A 23704-nucleotide genomic window follows, 5' to 3' on the forward strand; every position below is an offset into this window, starting at 1 on the left:
GCTACCACCTGCCCGGCTTAGCCTTGCACTGGTTGGGTCTCTCTTTTTTTTCCTCTCTCTTGGTCTCCCTCTCTCTCTCTCTCTCTCTCTCTCTCTCTTCTCTCTCTCTTCTCTCTCTCTTCTCTCTCTCTTCTCTCTCTCTCTTCTCTCTCTCTTCTCTCTTCTCTCTCTCTTCTCTCTTCTCTTCTCTCTCTCTTCTCTCTCTCTCTCTCTCTTTCTCTCTCTTCTCTCTCTCTCTTCTCTCTTCTCTCTCTCTCTTCTCTCTCTCTTCTCTCTCTCTTCTCTCTCTCTTCTCTCTCTCTCTCTCTCTTCTCTCTCTCTTCTCTCTCTCTTCTCTCTCTCTCTCTTCTCTCTCTCTTCTCTCTCTCTTCTCTCTCTCTCTCTCTCTCTCTCTTTCTCTCTCTCTCTCTCTCCGGCCCTCTTAAGGGCTACCCCAAATGTGTAAAAGATAGAACCAATATTTGTGTTGTTTGTCTGTTTTATGAGCCTTTGATTAACCCCTTCCCACTCTTTGCCATATATATATATATATTATATACATAGTATGTGCAGGTGGGCCTTAAAGGGAATTTCCAGGACAAACATATTGATGGCCTATCCCCTGGTTATCTCATTAATATCAGATTTGTGGGGGTCCGGCACGTGGCACCTCCACTACTCAGTTGTTTGAAACTCTGGCAGAGGTCAGATGTAAACATTGTTGAGGAGCTGAACATCACAGATCTGGTCACTGTGTAGTGGCTGCTACCTGGTGCTGCAGATCAGCTCCTATTACATGAATATTAGCTGATCTGCAGGACCCGCAGTACAGTGAATGGAGCAGTGATGTTCAGATCTTCAAACTATTTACATCTGAGCGTTGCAAACAACTGATGGGTAGAGCCAGTGCCGCGTGTCGGAGCCCCACCGATCTGATATTGATAACCCACCCCCAGGATAAATCATCATTATTATACTACTGGAAACTCCATTAATGGATTGTCTGGGATTAATAACTCGAGCCCCTTCTTTAAGAAAAAACAGTCCCTAACTGGTCACAGGATAAATGTGGGATTTCAGGTCACCCATTTACTGCAATGTAGCTGGCAATGCCACCCAGCGGATCTAAGCAAGTCCCGGGGCCTCAACAATATACAGCCAGTGCCCGAGTATAGGATGGAAGATTAAAAAAAATCTTCAAAAATGTATTTTGTATGAGGCATACATCAAAAATACATGCAATGCTTTTCCTGACAACACTGAGTTTTATAATGTGGAAAAAAACGTTTAAATAAACACTGTGTGAACATAACCCTAACTGCATTGTGACTGTGTATATACATATATAAGCTGCCCCTCCCCCACCATGTGAGCATTCTCAGCGCGTACTGACCAATGCTGTCCACCAGGTGGCATCAGCAGGAAATTACAGCGATGAGACAAGCACTGCATGACATCCCCGCCCCAATCTGCCCTATACCAGACACGCCCCCTACCAACGCCCCGCCTCCACTGCCATGACAACCGAATTATTTAATGGCAGAAAGAGAGACCTTATATGAGCAGAGAAGTAGCGGCCGGAGCGCGGGGTCCGCACAGGTGAGCGCCCCCATAACACAGTGTATGTACTGCACGTCAGCTCTATGGCAGACTGTCACCTGTGCTGGATCCAGGACGTGTTACACTTATATCTGTACAGAGACACAGAGGACGCAGCGGGGCCCTGTCGCCAGATATATATATATATGTGTGTGTGTATATACAGTATATATGTGTATGTATATGCTGTATTACTGTATATATGTGTGTGTGTGTGGGGATATACAGTATATATGTGTATGTATATGCTGTATTACTGTATATATGTGTGTGTGTGTATATACAGTATATATGTGTATGTATATGCTGTATTACTGTATATATGTGTGTGGGGGGATATACAGTATATATGTGTATGTGTGTGTGTATACAGTATATATGTGTATGTATATGCTGTATTACTGTATATATGCGTGTATATATGTACTAGCTATTGAACCCGTTCTACGCCCGGGTGGCGAGCATTTTTATTGGTATATGGTCTCCCATCCTGGTATTTGTGCTGCCCCCATCCTACTGTGGTATGCATGGTCCCTCCACCCCCCAATCCTGGTATGCATGGCACCCCTCATTCCCCAATCCTGGTATGCATGGCACCCCTCATCCCCAATCCTGGTATGCATGGTCCCCCCCCCAATTCTGGTATACATGGCACCCCTCAGCCCCAATCCTGGTATGCATGGTCCCCTCACCCCCCAATTCTGGTATACATGGTACCCCTCACCCCCAATCCTGGTATGCATGGTACCCCCTCATCCCTATTCTGGTATCTATGGTACCCCCTCACATCCCCAATCCTGGTATGCATGGTACCCCTCATCCCTATCCTGATATGCATGGCACCCCTCACCCCCAATCCTATTATGCATGGCACCCCTCACCCCCAATCCTGTTATGCATGGTCCCCTCACCCCCAATCCTGTTATGCATGGTCCCCTTACCCCCCAATCCTGGTATGCATGGCACCCCTCACCCCCCAATCCTGGTATGGATAGTCCCCTCACACGCCAATCCTGGTATGTATGGTCCTCTCACCCCCCAATCCTGGTATGTATGGCACCCCTCACCCCCCAATCCTGGTATGTATGGCACCCCTCATCCTTATCATGCTACACACACATACAAGAAAATAAACACTTATACTCACCTTTCTTCCCTGTGCTCCAGCGCTGTTTCCCGTTCTGCTGGAGGCCGGGGGAGGAGTGCGGCGCCGAAGTACGCGTGTGCTCATACCACGCTGTCCGGCTCCATTTTGCTGAAGACACATTGCAAATGTGTCTTCAGTAAAATGGCGCCGGATAGCGCTATGCGCATGTGCCGATTTCAATGCCTCCCTCTTCCCCCGGACTCCGGACCGAACAGAAGCGCCGCGGTAGCGCTCATCCCGGTCAGGTAAGTATGTAAGTATGGCGCCAGAGATCGCGGTATGTGTTCAGTGTATACGCATACCGTGATCTCCAGCACCATACACTCCTCTTACCTGTAACGGCTCCATGCGTTCTTCAGTCTGGAGCCAGACTGTGCAGGCGTGTCGCACTAGCGCAGACTATAAAGGCTTCAGACAGAGGGACGCTTGTAGCGTTATATTATAGATACTCTATATGTATATATATATATATATGTATACTGTATATGTGTATATGCATACTGTATGTATATATATATGTATACTGTATATGGGTGTGTATATATGTATACTGTATATGGGTGTGTATATGTATACTGTATATGGGTGTGTATATATGTATACTGTATGTGTGTGTATATATATGTATACTGTATATGTGTGTGTATATCTATACTGTGTATATATGTATACTGTATATGGGTGTGTATATATGTATACTGTATATAGGTGTATATATATGTATACTGTAGATGTGTGTATATGTATACTGTATATGGGTGTATATATGTATGCTGTATGTGTGTGTATATATATATGTATACTGTATATGTGTGTGTATATATGTATACTGTATATGGGTGTGTATATATGTATACTGTATATGTGTGTGTATATATGTATACTGTATATGTGTGTATATATATGTATACTGTATATGTGTGTGTATATCTATACTGTGTATATATGTATACTGTATATAGGTGTATATATATGTATACTGTAGATGTGTGTATATGTATACTGTATATAGGTGTATATATGTATGCTGTATGTGTGTGTATATATATATGTACAGTGCTGGCCAAAAGTATTGGCACCCCTGCAATTCTGTCAGATAATACTCAGTTTCTTCCTGAAAATGATTGCAATCACAAATTCTTTGGTATTATTATCTTCATTTAATTTGCTTGCAAGGAAAAACACAAAAGAGAATGAAGCAAAAATAAAATCATTGATCATTTCACACAAAACTCCAAAAATGGGCCAGACAAAAGTATTGGCACCCTCAGCCTAATACTTGGTTGCACAACCTTTAGCCAAAATAACTGTGAACAACCGCTTCCGGTAACCATCAATGAGTTTCTTACAATGCTCTGCTGGAATTGTAGACCATTCTTCTTTGGCAAACTTGTAGTGAGCTGGCCGTCTCTGGCTGTTCTGTGATAATTGATATAGAGCCTGTTACAGAAGTGATTACACAGGATGATGTTGCCACCTTGTGGCCAGAGGTTGCACCTGCGCAGGGTGTGATGACAGAGAAAAAGACTGAGCCTCCTGTGTCCCGCCCTAGAGAGTCACGTGACCAAAGTGGGAAGCAGGAAAAAGCGCGCGCAGAGTCTGCTGTGGTCTGTGAAAAGAGCCAGGACGGTGTGCAGGCCCTCGTGTGTGGCGCAGGAGAGACTCTCAACGTGATTTCTTCTATCTGACACCATATCCTCGGAGCCTTCCCCAGCTCCTGCACTGCTGAAGGATTCAGCTGTTACACTCCCTGCTACTGGAGTGTGGACTACATAAGGGGACCCACCAGAGCTTCTATCCGGATCAGAGAGACTGTAAGCGGGACCTCTGGCGAGAGGCCGAAGTATCCCTTCCTTTGTTTCCGCGAATTCTGCTGTTCCTGTTTTTTTTCCGGCTGGGACGCCTTCCTGCAAAGACAGACAGGCCTGCGACGGGGGACACATCCTTCTGGAGTAAAGGACTGGTAACGTGTGAGTAGGGACAGTGAGGGTCAGCTTATCAGTACAAGTTATTACTGTGCATATTTACGGTTGTCATTTATTGTTTTTTTTTCTTTGCTGTGTTAAAAATGTATGCGAGTAAAGATACGGTTGTCAAGATAGAGTCTGTGTGTGGGGATCTTGCTGGGCCAGATCATAGATACCAATGCGCGGCCTTGCCCGCGGTCACTTCAAACTGCTCCAGGTCCCTGATATTTGAAGGGAGCCTTCTCCAAACTGCCATTTTGCGATCTCTCCACAGGTGTTCTATGAGATTCAGGTCTGGACTCATTGCTGGCCACCTTAGAAGTCTCCAGTGCTTTCTCTAAAACCATTTTATAGTGCTTTTGGAAGTGTGTTTTGGGTCATTGTCCTGCTGGAAGACCCATGACCTCTGAGGGAAACCCAGCTTTCTCACACTGGGCCCTACATTATGCTGCAAAATTTGTTGGTAGTCTTCAGACTTCATAATGCCATGCACACGGTCAAGCAGTCCAGTGCCAGAGGCAGCAAAGCAACCCCAAAACATCAGGGAACCTCCGCCATGTTTGACTGTAGGGACCGTGTTCTTTTCTTTGAATGCCTCTTTTTTTTCCTGTACACTCTATGTTGATGGTTTTTCCCAAAAAGCTCTACTTTTGTCTCATCTGACCAGAGAACATTCTTCCAAAACGTTTTAGGCTTTCTCAGGTAAGTTTTGGCAAACTCCAGCCTGGCTTTTTTATGTCTCGGGGTAAGAAGTGGGGTCTTCCTGGGTATCCTACCATACAGTCCCTTTTCATTCAGATGCCAACGGATAGTACGGGTTGACACTGCTGTACCCTCGGACTGCAGGGCAGCTTGAACTTGTTTGGATGTTAGTCGAGGTTCTTTATCCACCATCCGCACAATCTTGCGTTGAAATCTCTCGTCAATTTTTTTTTCCGTCCACATCTAGGGAGGTTAGCCACAGTGCCATGGGCTTTACACTTCTTGATGACACTGCGCACGGAAGACACAGGAACATTCAGGTCTTTGGAGATGGACTTGTAGCCTTGAGATTGCTCATGCTTCCTCACAATTTGGTTTCTCAAGTCCTCAGACAGTTCTTTGGTCTTCTTTCTTTTCTCCATGCTCAATGTGGTACACACAAGGATACAGGACAGAGGCTGAGTCAACTTTAATCCATGTTAACTGGCTGCAAGTGTGATTTAGCTATTGCCAACACATGTTAGGTGCCACAGGTAAGTTACATGTGCTGTTAATTACACGAATTAGAGAAGCATCACATGATTTTTCAAAAGGTGCCAATACTTTTGTCCACCCCCTTTTTTAGGTTTGGTGTGGAATTATATCCAATCTGGCTTTAGGACAATTCTTTTTCTGTTTTTTTCATTGAAGACAAATTAAATGAAGATAATAATACCAAAGAATTTATGATTGCAATCATTTTCAGGAAGAAATTGAGCATTATCTGACAGAATTGCAGGGGTGCCAATACTTTTGGCCACCACTGTATACTGTATATGGGCGTGTGTATATATATATGTATACTGGTATGTGTGTGTATATGTGTGTATATATGTGTATATATGTATACTGTATATGTGTGTATATATGTATACTGTATATGTGTGTATATATGTATACTGTATATGGGTGTGTATATATATATATATATATATATATACTGTATATGGGTGTGTATATATATATATATATATACTGTATACTGGGTGTGTATATATGTATACTGTATAAGTGTGTATATATATATGTATACTGTATATGGGTGTATATATATGTATACTGGTATATGTGTGTGTATATATGTATACTGTATATGGGTGTATATATATGTATACTGTATATGTGTGTATATATGTATACTGTATATGTGTGTATATATATGTATACTGTATATGGGTGTGTATATATGTATACTGTATATGTGTGTATATGTATACTGTATATGTGTGTATATATGTATACTGTATATGTGTGTATATATATGTATACTGTATATGGGTGTATATATATGTATACTGGTATATGTGTGTATATATGTATACTGTATATGTGTATATATATGTATACTGTATATGTGTGTATATATATGTATACTGTATATGGGTGTGTATATATGTATACTGTATATGTGTGTATATGTATACTGTATATGGGTGGATATATACAGTACAGACCAAAAGTTTGGACACACCTTCTCATTTAAAGATTTTTCTGTATTTTCATGACTATGAAAATTGTACATTCACACTGAAGGCATCAAAACTATGAATTAACACATGTGGAATTATATACTTAACAAAAAAGTGTGACACAACTGAAAATATGTCTTATATTCTAGGTTCTTCAGAGTAGCCACCTTTTGCTTTGATGACTGCTTTGCACACTCTTGGCATTCTCTTGATGAGCTTCAAGAGGTAGTCACCGGAAATGGTCTTCACTTCACAGGTGTGCCCTGTCAGGTTTAATATGATAAAGTGCTTTATTCTTTGTCGGGTCCAGGGGTCCTGTAGAATGTGAATCCCTGAGGAACAGCGGATCCTTGGCTTGTGCCAAGACAGAAGAAAAGTTGCTGAACACTTGGTACCCCAACGTGATCAATCTATTTGCCAATCAAGATGCCCTGCAGTTGATTAATGCGGACAAATTGGATTCCTTTTATAACTGCGTCTCGACTAGCGGGGTGCCTCAAGGGTCTGTCTTGGGCCCTATATTATTTAATATACTTATTAATGATCTAGTGGAAGGGTTGCATAGTAAAATAGCAATATTTGCAGATGATACTAAACTTTGTAACGTAGTTAATACAGATGAGGATAGGGCACAGCTACAGGAGGATTTAGATAAATTGGGGAGTTGGGCCAAAAAATGGCAAATGGGGTTCAATGCCGATAAATGTAAGGTCATGCACATGGGAAAGAAAAACAGCAGTCACCCATACATATTAAATGGGAAACCGTTGGGGAAATCTGACATGGAGAAGGACCTGGGCGTCTTGGTTAACAGCAAATTAAATTGGAGTGCCCAGTGTCAGGCAGCAGCTGCGAAGGCAAATAGAGTCATGGCATGCATCAGAAGAGGAATAGGGGCATATGATGAGAACATTGTTCTTCCTCTGTGTAAAGCGCTGGTAAGGCCGCACTTAGAATATTGTGCACAGTTCTGGGCTCCGGTACTCAGGAAAGACATATTGGAGCTAGAGAGGGTACAAAGGAGGGCGACTAAGGTAATAAAGGGAATGGAGGGACTAGAATACCCAGAGAGGTTGTCCAAATTAGGCCTATTTACGTTGGAAAAGAGAAGGCTTAGGGGAGACCTCATAAACATGTATAAATACATCAGGGGGCTGTACAGAGATCTCTCCCATGACCTGTTTATACCAAGGATGGTGACAAAGACGAGGGGGCACACTATGCGTCTGGAGGAAAGGAGGTTCCTGCACCAGCATAGAAGGGGATTCTTTACGGTCAGAGCCGTGAGACTCTGGAACTCTCTGGGAGAGGAAGTGGTGATGTCCAACTCACTTAATGAGTTCAAGAGAGGACTGGACGCCTTTCTTGAGAACAATAAAATTACATCTTATGCTTAGTGATAATTAATCCAGGGATTTAATCTGACTGCCAGATTGGAGTCGGGAAGTGAATTTTTCCTCAATGATGTAAATTGGCCTATACCGCATGGTTTTTTTTGCCTTCCCCTGGATCAACGCTGCGGAATAGCTGCAGTGCACAAGAAATAGGCTGAACTGGATGGACGCTTGTCTTTTTTCGGCCTTTTAAACTATGTAACTATGTAACACTTATGTCCAAGCAGGTAAAGGCGGCTGCAAGATCCGTGATATATAAGGATTCATGTTCATTATTGTATCTCTGGATCAGACATAGACTCAGAGTGATACAACTAAATAGACCCTATAGGGGTAAAGTTGGCATATCCGGGGGGAAATATATCCCAGATTTGCCAAACTGAGCCAACTCATGAAACACATGGGTACATAGGAGAAGAAAGAGTTAATTGGCGTAAAAAATATAAATTTTTATTCCATCAAGTTAAAAAACGTACATAGTAAAAAGAGAAATGACATAATACGGATAGTATAAAGACACTAATTAGATTACCAATGTAGCAAGATATGTTACAAAGTATACATATATGGTCACGCATATGGTCACAGTGGGACATGAGCAATATAGATAATATAGCATAAGGTTAGTATATCAAGACAATCCAATGAGTGTAATAATATATCAAAAAGTAATCCATAAGTATTCCATAGTCATTGGATTTACACTTGCCATATGCATCAGGTATCCATCTAAATAATGCTCCTGCCCACAAATAATCAGATACATGTCATATAAAACATTTTTTAAGGTAGTCTCTTACCACAAAGAGTGCCAAAAAGGAGGGTAAAGTGCATAAAGGAACGCACAGTGGCAGAGTGGTATTCCCATCTCATATATTTATGGCACTTCCACAGTCTGAGGACGCACATTCGGCTGAAGTATATTGCTGCGCAGGAACATGCCGGGTCCCTGAGCTGCAATGCATGCCGCCAGCCAATCAAAGGCCGGTAGCTGATGTCGGCGTGCCAGTCACGAGCGACGCATGGAAGTGACGTCATGCGCTGCCTCTACCGGCACACTGAAATCAGCTACAGAAGAAGACGCCGCATGTCGTGGGAGCGCAGGAAGGTAAGAAGAATCATTTATTTTTGTTTATTTAATGTATTAGAAAAGAACGACAGAACATTATACCAGGAAAGGGCCAAGGATGGGGAGCATTAGACAAGGAAGGGGCTCAGGGTGGGGAGAATTAGACAAGGAAGGGGCCCAGGATGGGGAGCATTATATAAAGAAGGGGCCCAGGATGGGGAACATTATACAAGGAAAGGGCCCAGGATAGGGAGCATTATACCAGAATGGGGGTCATTATACCATGACATGGGCCAGGATGAAGGACATTACACCAGGAAGGGCACAAGGATGGAGGTCATTATACCAGAATGGGGCCTAGGATGGGGGACAGGATACCAGGATGGAGGACATTGTTATAGGATGGGGGACATTGTACCAGGATTGGGGACATTGTTACAGGAAGGGGCCAGGATGGGGGACATTATTACAGTAAGAGGCCCAGGACCAAGGACATTATACCAGGAAGGAGCCCAGGATTGGGACGTTATTGCTGAAAGGGGCTCAGGATGGGGGGTATTATACACAGAAGGTGGATATTATAACAGGAAGAGGCCCAGGATCGGGGATATTATAACAGGAAGGGGCGCAGGATGGGGAACATTATACCAGGAAGGGGCCTAGAATGAGAGACATTATTATAGGATGGGGCTACAATGGGAAACATCCAAGGCAGGGACGAACACGCGCATCATTATCGGATCTAGAATGCTACAAGGGCCCATACATCTGACCAACATGCTGGTGGGGGCCCAGGTCCAAATTTTGCACATCTGCAGGAACATGGCATATGGCTTAACAGTATGTCATATGTTGGGAAGGGGTTAAGCTACAGCACATTACATAGCCTCTTGCAGCTATATCAATGGAAAAATTAAAAAATGTATGGCTTTTTGAAGAAGGGAAGGAAAAAATGCAAAACAAAAAATTATCCGGTCCTGAAGGGATTAAGGAGTTCCCACCCACAGTAAATGTTGTCACTCAGCTTAAAATCTTCACTTGCTTATTAGCAGAAGCTAAGGTTTCATTAGGATCTCCGAGGCTAAAGTTACATGCGGCTCCAGCTTACATGTAAAGGGGATGGTATCAAGGAGTCTCGCCAAACTTTCCCTACAAATGTCCAACAATTCAGAATTCATATCCATTGATAATTTATCTTCTAAAATGATAGCATTTTTTTTCTATCCTTTTCATTTTATGTGTAATTAACTTTTTGCTCTCCTCCTTTAAGCAATGGGAGGAACGACTGATAAGGATCCAGGAAACCATTGATGAATGGCTGAAGGTGCCGACCCAGTGGCTTTAATCTTCTCTTCTGAGGACATCATGCAGCAAATGCCTGAAGAAGGACGCTTATTCCAGACTGTGGACAGAAACTGGAGAGAGATCATGAAACATTGCGTTAAAGACCCGAAGGTAAATGGATGCTTCATGGTGGACTGATACAAGAAAGCACGGTCATCTTGCATCCAGGATTGATGTTTTCCAAGAGTCCGTGTCCTGATGCTTCCATCACAAGGATCCCGGGTTATGGGGCTCCGCACTGCCTGGACTCCAGCCTCCCGCATCTTCTATTTTCTATCCAAATAGGTTCTAATTTTTCTTTTAATATAAACTATTGGCACAATAGTCAATGAATGTGACCTTTTTTCAGTCTCTATAACTATATAATGGAATCTTACTTATGGGCTATCTACTTTGTTTTAGGTTTTAAGCGCCACTTCTCTGACCGGACTTCTGGAGAAACTTCAGGACAGCAATGTGCTTCTGGATAAAATCATGAAAGGGCTGGAGAAGAAGAGGCTTTTTTCCCACGGTATAGTCCTTTCACTTGTTGCAATGATTGTATATATTCCTTAAATATTTTTTTTTCTTATTTAAACGCATTGAAATCATTTTTGTAATTGGATTTCATTAATAATTTTGCACTGTTTGCCTTCTATTGGCTCTGTGTTGCGCTGGCTATTGGACTTATTTTTAATCTGTCTTTTTTCAGCTCCTCTTAGCCGATTTATGACCACAGATCACATCAAAGCTGAATGTGCAGGAAACAAAAAGCCTAACGGTGCAACATTTTTAATGAAACTGAATTGTCGCAAATACTCGCAATTAAATGGGTATTCCCATCTCCAAGATCCTATCCCAATATGTAGTAGGCGTAGTAATAATAATAATATTAGCAAATACCTCCAATTAGAAGTGTAGTATAGTTCTTCTGATTCACTATGTCGCTTTCCCCATGTGCAAGGCATTGCAGTAGCTTCGGTATCCATGGTTACGACCACTCATATAGTGACAGTTATTTGCTAGTGGTCGTAACCTAAGCTACTGCAATGCCCTGCACATGGGGTAAGCGACAAAACAAATCAGAAGAACTATACTAAACTTCTAATTGGAGGTATTTGCTAATATTATTATTATTACGCATACTACATATTGGGGTAGAATCCTGGAGATGGGAATACACATTTCAGTTAAATAAAAAAAAGTTCCCAAAGCTGGATAGCCCCTTTAAGCTAACCATACGCATGACATATGAGATACCCGTGGTCTGAATGGTTATTTGGCTATTTCTCCTGACTCCCACCTATTCTGCTGAACAGTCATGTGGTTTTAATGGGGAGAGAGGAGAAAGTCGGTACTGGACACCTCCGGCAGCGGGTTATCTCCCCTGAGAACCAAAAGACCGGGTATTGAAATCCCATCTGCCCGATCCTTCTGGCCCTGACATCCTCTATCGGGGGAGAGTCAGGAGACCCCCATACACATCAGTGGGTAGGCCGGTCCTGCTGCAATCGTCAGGTTTAAACTATTTTAATCCAATGTGTATGGGGACTGAATCTTTACTTTAAAGCTTTGCTTTTCTATTTTCTCACATAGACACTAATACAAATGGCGCCTGACCCAATACTTTAATGACATCTTTATCATATTGTGCATTTTCGCTTTAGCTTTTTCTTCCTGTCCAACGACGAAATGCTAGAAATTCTCTCTGAGACTAAAGATCCTCTGCGGGTCCAACCACATCTAAAGAAGGGCTTTGAAGGCATAGCAAAGCTGGAGCTCCTTCCTAACCTGGACATCAAAGCCATGTACAGCACCGAGGGGGAACGCGTAGAGCTCATCCAGACCATCTCCACCTCCGAGGCTCGGGGGGCCGTGGAGAAGTGGCTCATCCAAGGGGAAGATGTCATGTTAAGGAGCGTGCATGATGTTATTGCTCGGTCACGAATGGTACGGATCTACCTACAGACCAAAAGCATTAATTGGAACTAATCTAGTCTATATATATAATCGTCTTATCCCGTCTGTCTGTCTGTCTGTGTGTCTGTCTGTCCAGGAAATCCCGCGTCGCTCATTGGTCCGGCAGCGGCCAATCAGCGCCGGGGGATTTCTAAAAAAAGATGGCGGCCGTTAGCGGCTCATCTGCGGGACGGAGCTGAGCGGCCATGCAGCCGGGAGATGACCGGCGCAAGGCGCTCATCTCCCGGCCGGCAACAGCAGAAGGAACCCGACCGACGGACCCATCTGCGGGATGGAGATGCAGCCGGAAGATGAGCGCCGCGAGGCGCTCATCTCCCGGCCGGTAGCAGCGGAAGGACCGCCGGCGTCGCTGACCTCCATGCGGAAGGGAGGACCGGGGAGCGGCGCCGCGGGTCGGGATACTTCTGCTGTGAGCGCCCGCTATGTCCCGGGTTCTCGCAGCGGAAGTAGCCGCACAGGCAGCGCCGCTCCCCGGTCCTCACCAAGACGATTCGATGATTGATCGCGGTCTTCGGACCCGACCAATCACTGATCTTAGCGCAAAACTTAAACACCGCTGTGCTGATTGGTCGCCGACGCTGCCCGCGACCAATCACCGATCTTGGCTCCACATTTAAACACCGCTGTGGTGATTGGTCGCGGCCGATATTTAAATTTGGCGCCAAAATCGGTGATTGGTCGCGGCCGATATTTCAATTTGGCGCCCAAATCGGTGATTGGTCGCGGTCAGCGTCCGTGACCAATCAGCACAATAGTGTTTAACTTTGGCGCCAAGATCAGTCATTGGTCGCGGGCCAAGACAGCGACCAATCACCGATTTGTGCGGCACTTTTAAATAGCGTCCGTGACCAATTGGATGTCAGCGCCACTCCCCGGTCCTCCCTTCACACCCTAGCCGCATGGATGTCAGCGCCGCTCCCCGGTCCTCCCTTCACAGCCTAGCCGCATGGATGTCAGCGGCGCTGCCTGTGCGGATACTTCCGCTCCGAGAACCCGGGACATGAGCGGGCGCTCGCAGCAGAAGTATCTGGACTCGCAGCGCCGCTCCCCGGTCCTCCCTTCACACCCTAGCCGCTGATGTCCCCACTGTATCCGCATGGTCTTACAAAGGTCCGGACATTTGTGTTAAAAATCGCTGATTGGTCGCTGGCGCTGCCCGCGACCAATCACCGATTTGGGCGCCAAATTTAAATATCAGCCGCGACCAATCAGCACAGCGGTGTTTAAATGTGGAGCCAAGATCGGTGATTGGTCGCGGCCGATATTTAAATTTGGCGCCCAAATCGGTGATTGGTCGCGGGCAGCGCCAGCGACCAATCAGCGATTTTTAACACAAATGTCCGGACCTTTGTAACACCATGCGGATACTGTGGGGACATCAGCGGCTAGGGTGTGAAGGGAGGACCGGGGAGCGGCGCTGCGGGTCGGGATACTTCTGCTCCGAGCGCCCGCTCATGTCCCGGGTTCTCGGAGCGGAAGTATCCGCACAGGCAGCGACGCTGACATCCATGCGGCTAGGGTGTGAAGGGAGGAACGGGGAGCGGCGCTGACATCCAATTGGTCGCGGACGCTATTTAAAAGTGCCGCACAAATCGGTGATTGGTCGCGGTCTTGGCCCACAACCAATCACGGATCTTGCCGCAAAAGTTAAACACTACAGTGCTGATTGGTCGCGGACGCTGACAGCGACCAATCACCGATTTGGGCGCCACATTCAAATATCGGCCGCGACCAATCACCGATCTTGGCTCCACATTTAAACACCGCTGTGCGGATTGGTCGCGGACGCTATTTAAATGTGGCACCAAAATCGGTGATTGGTCGCGCCCAGCGTCGGCGACCAATCAGCACAGCGGTGTTTAAATGTGGAGCCAAGATCGGTGATTGGTCGCGGCCGATATTTGAATGTGGCGCCCAAATCGGTGATTGGTCGCTGTCAGCGTCCGCGACCAATTAGCACCGTAGTGTTTAACTTTGGCCGCAAGATCAGTGATTGGTTGCGGGCCAAGTCGGCGACCAATCACCGATTTGTGCGGCACATTTAAATAGCGGCCGTGACCAATTGGATGTCAGCGCCGCTCCCCGGTGCTCCCTTCACGCCCTAGCCGCATGGATGTCAGCGCCGCTGCCTGTGCGGATACTTCCGCTCCGAGAACCCGGGACATGAGCGGGCGCTCGCAGCAGAAGTATCCCGACCCGCAGCGCCGCTCCCCGGTCCTCCCTTCACACCCTAGCCGCTGATGTCCCCACAGTATCCGCATGGTGTTACAAAGGTCCGGACATTTGTGTTAAAAATCGCTGATTGGTCGCTGACGCTGCCGCCGACCAATCACCGATTTAGGCGCCAAATTTAAATATCGGCCGCGACCAATCACCGATCTTGGCTCAACATTTAAACACCGCTGTACTGATTGGTCGCGGACGCTATTTAAATGTGCCGCCAAAATTGGTGATTGGTCGCGCACAGCGTCGGCGACCAATCAGCACAGCGGTGTTTGAATTTGCCGCCAAGATCGGTGATTGGTCGCGGCCAGCGCCAGCGACCAATCAGCGATTTTTAACACAGATGTCCTGACCTTTGTAACACCATGCAGATACTGTGGGGACATCAGTGGCTAGGGTGTGAAGGGAGGACCGGGGAGCGGCGCTGCGAGTCCGGATACTTCTGCTGCGAGCGCCCGCTCATGTCCCGGGTTCTTGCAGCGGAACTATCCGCACAGGCAGCGGCGCTGACATCCATGCGGCTAGGGTGTGAAGGGAGGACCGGGGAGCGGTGCTGACATCCAATTGGTCGCGGCCGCTATTTAAATTTAAATGTGGCGCCAAAATCGGTGATTGGTCGCGCCCAGCGTCGGCGACCAATCAGCACAGCGGTGTTTAAATGTGGAGCCAAGATCGGTGATTGGTCGCGGCCGATATTTAAAATTGGCGCCCAAATCGGTGATTGGTCGCGGGCAGCGCCAGCGACCAATCAGCGATTTTGAACACAAATGTCCGGACCTTTGTAACACCCTGCGGATACTGTGGGGACATCAGCGGCTAGGGTGTGAAGGGAGGACCGGGGAGCGGCGCTGCGGGTCGGGATACTTCTGCTCCGAGCGCCCGCTCATGTCCCGGGTTCTCGCAGCGGAAGTAGCCGCACAGGCAGGGGCGCTCCCCTGTCCTCTCTAATACGATTCCACTCCCCGCTCCTCACCAATACGATTCGCTGATTGGTCGCGCTCTCCACACCCGACCAATCAGTGATCTTGGCGCTAAAGTTAAACACCGCTCTGCTGATTGGTCGCGTCCGCTGCCCGCAACCAATCACCGATTTGGGCGCCACATTTAAATAGCGGCCGCGACCATTCACCGATCTTGCCGCCACATTTAAACACTGCTGTGCTGATTGGACGCGGACGCCGGACGCGTCCAATCAACGAGATTGGCGCCAAATTTAAGCAACGCTCTGCTGATTGATCGCGGTCGCTGGCCGAGATCAATCAGCAGTATTGGCGCAAAATTTAAACAACGCTCTGCTGATTGGTCGCGGATGTCGGCCGTGACCAGTCAGCAGTATTGGCGCCAAATTTAAACCTCACTCTGCTGATTGGTCGCAACCACCGGCCGCGACCAATCTGCGTTTTTGGTGCCAAATTTAAACAACGCTCTGCTGATTGGTCACAGTCGCCGGCCGAGACCAATCAGCAGCATTGGGGCCAAATGTAAACCCCGCTGTGCTGATTGGTCGCGGTCGCCGGCAAAGACCCATCAGCATTATTGGTGCCAAATTTAAACCCTGCTCTGCTGATTGGTCGCAGCCACCAGCCGCGACTAATCAGCGATTTTGGTGCCAAATTTAAACACCGCACTGCTGATTGGTCGCGGCCGCCAGCCGCGACCAATCAGCGAGATTGGCGCCAAATTTAAACGCCGCTCTGCTGATTGGTCGCGGCCGCCATCCGCGACCAATCAGCGAGATTGGCGCCAAATTTAAACAACGCTCTTATGATTGTTCGCTGTCGCCGGCCTCGACCAATCAGCGATTTTGGCGCCAAATTTAAAGAATGCTCTGCTGTTTGGTCGCGGCCGGCGACCAATCTGTGATTTTGGCGCCGAATTTAAACCCCGCTCTGCATCGCTCTGCTGATTGGTCGCGGTCGGCGGCCATGACCAGTCAGCAGTATTGGCGCCAAATTTAAACACCGCTCGGCTGATTGGTCGCGACTAATCAGCGATTTTGGTGCCAAATTTCAACACGCTCTCCAGTCCTCACTAACACGGTTCGCTGATTGGTCGCGGCCGCCGCCCGCGACCAATCATCGATATTGCCGCCAAATTTAAACACCGCTTTGCTGATTGGTCGCGGTTGCCGAACGCGACCAATCAGCGATTTTGGCGCCAAATTTAAACACAGCTCTGCTGATTGCACCCGGTCGGCCGCATACCTATTCTAGAATACCCGATGCATTAGAATCGGGCCACCATCTAGTTCTTTTATATTTGTATAAGATTATTTGGCGGCAGTGAATGATTTGTGGATGATGTATCTCTTGCAATAGAGCCAGGTAGCAGATCTTCTACCTGCAATCGGTAGAAATGAATTTGCTAGATAATACTAGTAAGGTTGTCCCTCTCTTAAATGCTTCTGTCAACGTAATTTAACTTTCTTTTTTAAAAGGCATACCCTGCGACTGCAAGAAAAGACTGGGTGAGGGAATGGCCGGGACAGGTCGTGCTCTGTGTGTCTCATGTTCTGGACAAGTGAAGTGCATGAAGCTATCGACAGTGGCCCGGAGGTACGGCATAAGCTCCTTTACTGATCAAGGTTGCTTCACTATAAACAGTCATGGCCGGAAGTGTTGGCACCCTTGAAGTTGTTCCAGAAAATGAAGTATTTTTCCATAAAAAATTGCATGTGTATTTTCTGTTATACACATGTTTATTTCCTTTGTATGTATTGGAACAACACAAAAAAAGGCAAATTGGATATAATTTCACACAAAACCCCATAAATGGGTCGGACAAAATTGTTGGCATCTTTCCAAAATTGTGGGTAAACAATTTTGTTTCAAGCATGTGATGCTCGTTCAAAGTCACCTGTGGCAAGTAAAAGGTGCGGGCAATATGAAAATCACACCTGAAACCTGATACAAAGTTGACTCAGTCTTTGCGTTGTTACGTGCCACACTAAGCAGGGAGAACAGAAAGAGGAGAAGAGAACTGTCTGAGGACTTGAGAACCAAAATTGTTGACTAATATCTTCTTTTTGTGTTGTTCCAATATACACAAATGAAATAAACATGTGAACAACAAAACGTGTAATTGTAATAATTTTCTGGGAGAAATACATATATATACATTCATAGACAGACTTCATGAGTTCTCCTGCTAATAGACTGTCATACCCAGAGACGCAGCTTATAGGAGTTTCCAGGGGGGGATATACCATTGGTGCAACAGAGGTAAGGGGACCCACATTCACATCCAAAGATGCAAGCAGCTTATTTCACAGTACGTTATTAGACTGCAAAGAGCCCATGTAGTGTTCTTGCCCAGGGGTCTTCTCCTGGGGGTTGCAGTTGTACAGCGGCTCAATATCTTGAAGGTACCCAAAAGGCTCCATAGTATTGTTGGGATTTTGCATTGATTCATGCATCTTGTCTAGAGATGCGCAACTAAATTTGCAGGACCTTGGTCTAAGAGAGCAGGTTAGTAGTCTGTGGCTGTTGGATGGGAGCCTTGCTAACCGCCTCTTACATGCCGGCATCCCTGGCTCCTCTTTTGATTAGCCGGCCAGGCGTGATGTCATTTGTGCCTCACACCACAACTATGACATCGACATCAAAAGAGGAGCCGGAGATGCCGGTTCACGGGGCTCCGGTCCTGCGGCCGTGGAATACTGACCGGACTGTTGGACCAGAGTCCTGCAAATCCATTCGCTCATCTCTACTCTCGTCATATCTACCAATAAGGGAAGACATTGTATGGGATTTCCCATAATACCAGCATAAAATTAATCCATCTGCATTGAGTTTTCCATGCTGTTTGTAGCAGGGTTTTATAGAGGTACATCTGGGTATTTGGAGCAATTTGCGAGGAGGCAAATTGTCCCAGCAGACTCGCAGCACATTGGGGGCTCTCGTCACCATAGAGGGGCACGCTCGTGACGTGGTCACAGAAATGATCGAAACAGGTTTGTGCAAACATCATGGCTGGCAGCAAACTTTCCAATACCATGTTCTATTTATTATACACTACATGGAGAAAGGTATTGTGCCCCCTCCACATTACACCTACAGGGGCTTTTATGGCCTCCTATTCTAATCCATATCCAGGATGTTAATATGGAGTCCGTCCCTCTACAGATATCACAGCTCAGTATGCCGAGCACCTTCATACATTTCACCACATTCCTATGTTCTTTCCATATCTATGTTATGTTCCCCCCTCTTTTCTTTGAGTTTTCATAGGACACAATTGATCTTGTCACAGTAAAGCAATCTTGGGGTGTACTTACAATGACGTCTATGGGGCAGTAGTCATTTCTGCATATTGAGATGGTGGTCCCTATATAGGAATGTTTTGGCATCTGTAGGTGTCGGCATCCCCTGTATATGACTCATTGCCACAATTGATCTTTATAGTCAGTGGTTTGGATGGCCTAGGTGCGGTTTGTAATATTTTCTATCAATGGTGTGTGTGCCCTCCTCTGTGCAGTGTCGTTCTATAACCATGGATGGACTAATAAAGGGGTTTTATGTCAATTCCTTTAATGACCTTTTGTTCGGTTTCTTTGTAGGTATTATGTCATTCTCCGAGTGGTCAGCCATTCTAAGCCTGAGCAGACATATGGCAATGTAATTGATGTGTGCCTGACATTGTTCTTCCCTATGTGGCGGTGACATATTTATGCTGCCATTCTCCAGTATTTGTTCTAATTAATCATCCTAAAGGTGTTTAGTGGGGTTGAGGTTGAGAACGTGTGGGAAACAGTTCTGCTCTTCTATTCCCTTAGGGTTGGAAGCTACAATTGTTTAAAATGTCTTGTGCTGAAGCATTAAGATATCTTTTCACTGGAACTAAGGGGCCTAGACCACCCCCTAAAAACAAGGCCATACCTCCACCACCAAACTGCCCAGCGGGCACAATGCAGTTAATAGGGTAACGTTCTCCTGGCATTCACCAAATCCAGACTCGTCCATCAGATGCCAGATAGAGAAGTGTGATCCGTCACTGCACAGAACAGGTCTCCTCCAGAGTCCTGTGGTGGCGGCTTCACACCACTCCATCCGACGCTCGGCATCGTGCTTGATGATGTAAGGCTGCATGCAGCTGCTCGGCCATAAAGCTCCAGGCGGGGGCGCAGTGTTTGCGGTGATGTTGTTACCAAAGTAGATCTGGACTCTGCAGTTATGGAGTCAGGAGAGCGTTCTGCCCTCTGCTCCTCAGCACTCAGTGACCCCGCTCTGTAATGTTCCGGGGTCTCCTGAGGTGCTGCAGTTCCTTCCACTCCTTAATAATATCACTCACATGTGATGGGGGAAGATTTAGGAGGGAAGAAATGTAATATCCAGACTTGTTACCCCGGTGGCTCCTATTACAGGACCGCGCTGGTATCAGAGAGCTCTGCACCACCAGCCGTTCTGTCATATGTTAGTAACAGCACACAGCATGGGAGGGCGGATGTTATACACCGGGGGGCGTGGGGATTGATGTTATACACTGGTGGGGGGCGAGAGTCTTAATGTTATACAAGGCCGAGGGGCCAGATGTTATACCCTAGGGGTACGAGGGGCTAGATGTTATACTGTCCGAGGGCTGGATGTTATACACTGAGGAGCAAGGGGACGGATATTATATACCGGGGTGAGGGGACGGATATTATACACCGGGGGGCGTGGGGACGGATATTATACACCAGGGGCGAGGGGACGGATATTATACACCAGGTGCGAGGGGACGGATATTATACACCAGGGGTGAGGGGACAGATATTATACACCAGGTGCGAGGGGACGGATATTATTCACCAGGGGCGAGGGGACGGATATTATACACCAGGGGCGAGGGGACGGATATTATTCACCAGGGGCGAGGGGACGGATATTATACACCAGGGGCGAGGGGACGGATATTATACACCAGGGGCGAGGGGACGGATATTATACACCAGGTGCGAGGGGACGGATATTATACACCAGGGGTGAGGGGACGGATATTATACACCAGGGGTGAGGGGACGGATATTATACACCAGGGGCGAGGGGACGGATATTATACACCAGGTGCGAGGGGACGGATATTATACACCAGGGGTGAGGGGACGGATATTATACACCAGGGGCGAGGGGACGGATATTATACACCAGGTGCGAGGGGACGGATATTATACACCAGGGGTGAGGGGACAGATATTATACACCAGGGGCGAGGGGACGGATATTATACACCAGGTGCGAGGGGACGGATATTATACACCAGGTGCGAGGGGACGGATATTATACACCAGGGGTGAGGGGACGGATATTATACACCAGGGGTGAGGGGACAGATATTATACACCAGGTGCGAGGGGACGGATATTATACACCAGGGGTGAGGGGACGGATATTATACACCAGGGGCGAGGGGACGGATATTATACACCAGGTGCGAGGGGACGGATATTATTCACCAGGGGCGAGGGGACGGATATTATACACCAGGGGCGAGGGGACGGATATTATACACCAGGGGCGGGGGGACGGATATTATACACCGGGGCGAGGGGACGGATATTATACACCGGGGGGGCGAGAGGCCAGATGTTATACACAAGGGGGAGGGAGCGAGGGGACAGATGTTATACACCGGGGCTGGGGGCCGGATATTATGCAAAGAAGGGCTTGGGGTTGGATGTTATACAGTGGGGTTGAGGGGATGGATTTTATACACTGGCGGGGGGGGGGCGAGGGGACGGATATTATACACCGGGGGGGCGAGAGGCCGGATGTTATACACCAGGGGGAGGGAGCGAGGGGACAGATGTTATACACCGGGGCTGGGGGCCGGATGTTATACCCTGGGGGCCAGATGTTATGCAATGGAGCGCTTGGGGTTGGATGTTATACAGTGGGGTTGAGGGGATGGATTTTATACACTGGCGGGGGGCGAGGGGAGAGATGTTATACTAAACTAGGGGCGAGGGGTGGATGTTATACACCGGGGGAGGCGAGAGGCCGGATTTTATAAACTGGGGGCTGAGAGTCCGGATATTATACACCGTGGGCAATGGGACTAAATGAAAAAAGCAGAATTCGGTGACTAGGAGTTTTGTCCTATAATGTATGTGCATTTGCCTTCCCTTTAGAAACTCTCCCTTGTGATTCTGCAGTGTCTTAGAGGTTGACTATCTTTTCCTACATTCCTCAGGAGTTTCTCATGAACAGACTTCCGGTGGCTTGCCCAACTCCGCTATTACTGGGAGAATGAGAATGCGAGAGTGCGAATCATCAACTGCAATGTGAAGTCCGCCTATGAGTACCTGGGCAGCTCCCCACGCCTGGTCATCACTCCGCTCACTGACCGATGCTAGCGGACTCTGCTATGATGTGATGGGTTATGCTCAGAAATGTTTTTGACTTTTGTATGATGCATGAAACTTATTAGCAATTATTATTGATATTTCATACCAGTTCTTTCATGTTTCATTGGTAGATCGGTGCTTTTTATCTAAATCTTGGTGGAGCTCCAGAAGGTCCGGCCGGCACAGGAAAAACTGAGACCACCAAAGATTTGGCCAAGGTGCTGGCCGTGCAGTGTGTGGTCTTTAACTGCTCTGATGGTTTGGACTACATAGCAATGTCAAAGGTACATACAATGTTAAGCTGCTCCATTGCAGATAATAAACTGACTCCATCCGATGTTCTGCTGACATCTTTTGATTATATAGTACAGACCAAAAGTTTGGACACACATTCTCATTTAAAGATTTTTCTGTATTTTCATGACTATGAAAATTGTACATTCACACTGAAAGCATCAAAACTATGAATTAACACATGTGGAATTATATACTTAACAAAAAAGTGTGAAACAACTGAAAATATGTCTTATAGTCTAGGTTCTTCAAAGTAGCCAAGAGGTAGTCACCGGAAATGGTTTTCACTTCACAGATGTGCCCTGTCAGGTTTAATAAGTGGGATTTCTTGCCTTATAAATGGGGTTGGGACCATCAGTTGTGTTGTGCAGAAGTCAGGTGAATACACAGCTGATAGTCCTACTGAATAGACTGTTAGAATTTGTATTATGGCAAGAAAAAAGCAGCTAAGTAAAGAAAAACGAGTGGCCATCATTACTTTAAGAAATGAAGGTCAGTCAGTCCGAAAAATTGGGAAAACTTTGAAAGTGTCCCCAAGTACAGTTGCAAAAACCATGAAGCGCTACAAAGTAACTGGGTCACATGAGGACCGCCCCAGTAAAGGAAGACCAAGAGTCACCTCTGCTTCTGAGGATAAGTTTATCCGAGTCACCAGCCTCAGAAATCGCAGGTTAACAGCAGCTCAGATTAGAGACCAGGTCAATGCCACACAGAGTTCTAGCAGCAGACACATCTCTACAACAACAGTTAAGAGGAGACTTTGTGCAGCAGGCCTTCATGGTAAAATAGCTGCTAGGAAACCACTGCTAAGGACAGGCAACAAGAAGAAGAGACTTGTTTGGGCTAAAGAACACAAGGAATGGACACTAGACCAGTGGAAATCTGTGCTTTGGTCTGATGAGTCCAAATTTTAGATCTTTGGTTCCAACCACCGTGTCTTTGTGCGACGCAGAAAAGGTGAACGGATGGACTCTACATGCCTGGTTCCCACCGTGAAGCATGGAGGAGGAGGTGTGATGGTGTGGGGGTGCTTTGCTGCTGACACTGTTGTGGATTTATTCAAAATGGAAGGCATACTGAACCAGCATGGCTACCACAGCATCTTGCAGCGGCATGCTATTCCATCTGGTTTGCGTTTAGTTGGACCATCATTTATTTTTCAACAGGACAATGACCCCAAACACACCTCCAGGCT

General features: G+C 46.6%; 1 protein-coding gene across 2 annotated transcripts; it reads left to right on the forward strand.

The window, feature by feature from the left end:
* Positions 1-1473: 1473 nt before the first annotated feature.
* Positions 1474-22639, forward strand: LOC141217707 (dynein axonemal heavy chain 12-like). 2 transcript variants are annotated; one of them, XM_073665842.1, is made up of 7 exons: positions 1474-1578; positions 7052-7158; positions 10636-10820; positions 11112-11220; positions 12356-12638; positions 17329-17446; positions 22062-22639. In XM_073665842.1, the coding sequence occupies exons 3-5, from the start codon at positions 10680-10682 to the stop codon at positions 12385-12387; spliced, it is 282 nt and encodes a 93-aa protein (XP_073521943.1). In that variant the 5' UTR covers positions 1474-1578; positions 7052-7158; positions 10636-10679; the 3' UTR covers positions 12388-12638; positions 17329-17446; positions 22062-22639. The 2 variants fall into 2 exon arrangements, with proteins under 2 accessions (XP_073521943.1, XP_073521944.1); XM_073665843.1 differs by lacking the exon at positions 7052-7158 and having other exon boundaries at positions 1491-1578.
* The last annotated feature ends 1065 nt before the right edge of the window (positions 22640-23704 follow it).

Source organism: Phyllobates terribilis, unplaced genomic scaffold, assembly GCF_046119375.1.
Source record: "Phyllobates terribilis strain yellow unplaced genomic scaffold, ASM4611937v1 Scaffold_246__1_contigs__length_2949330, whole genome shotgun sequence".
Taxonomy (NCBI): Eukaryota; Metazoa; Chordata; class Amphibia; order Anura; family Dendrobatidae; genus Phyllobates; species Phyllobates terribilis.

What these genes read in the sequence shown, in the direction of transcription:
- LOC141217707 (XM_073665842.1), top strand. Translation starts at nt 10,680, where the DNA reads ATGGCTGAAGGTGCCGACCCAGTGGCTTTAATCTTCTCTTCTGAGGAC. An exon ending in ATTGCGTTAAAGACCCGAAG is followed by an intron (nt 10,821 to 11,111) that starts GTAAATGGATGC and finishes ACTTTGTTTTAG; the next exon opens with GTTTTAAGCGCCACTTCTCT. An exon ending in GAAGAGGCTTTTTTCCCACG is followed by an intron (nt 11,221 to 12,355) that starts GTATAGTCCTTT and finishes TTTTCGCTTTAG; the next exon opens with CTTTTTCTTCCTGTCCAACG.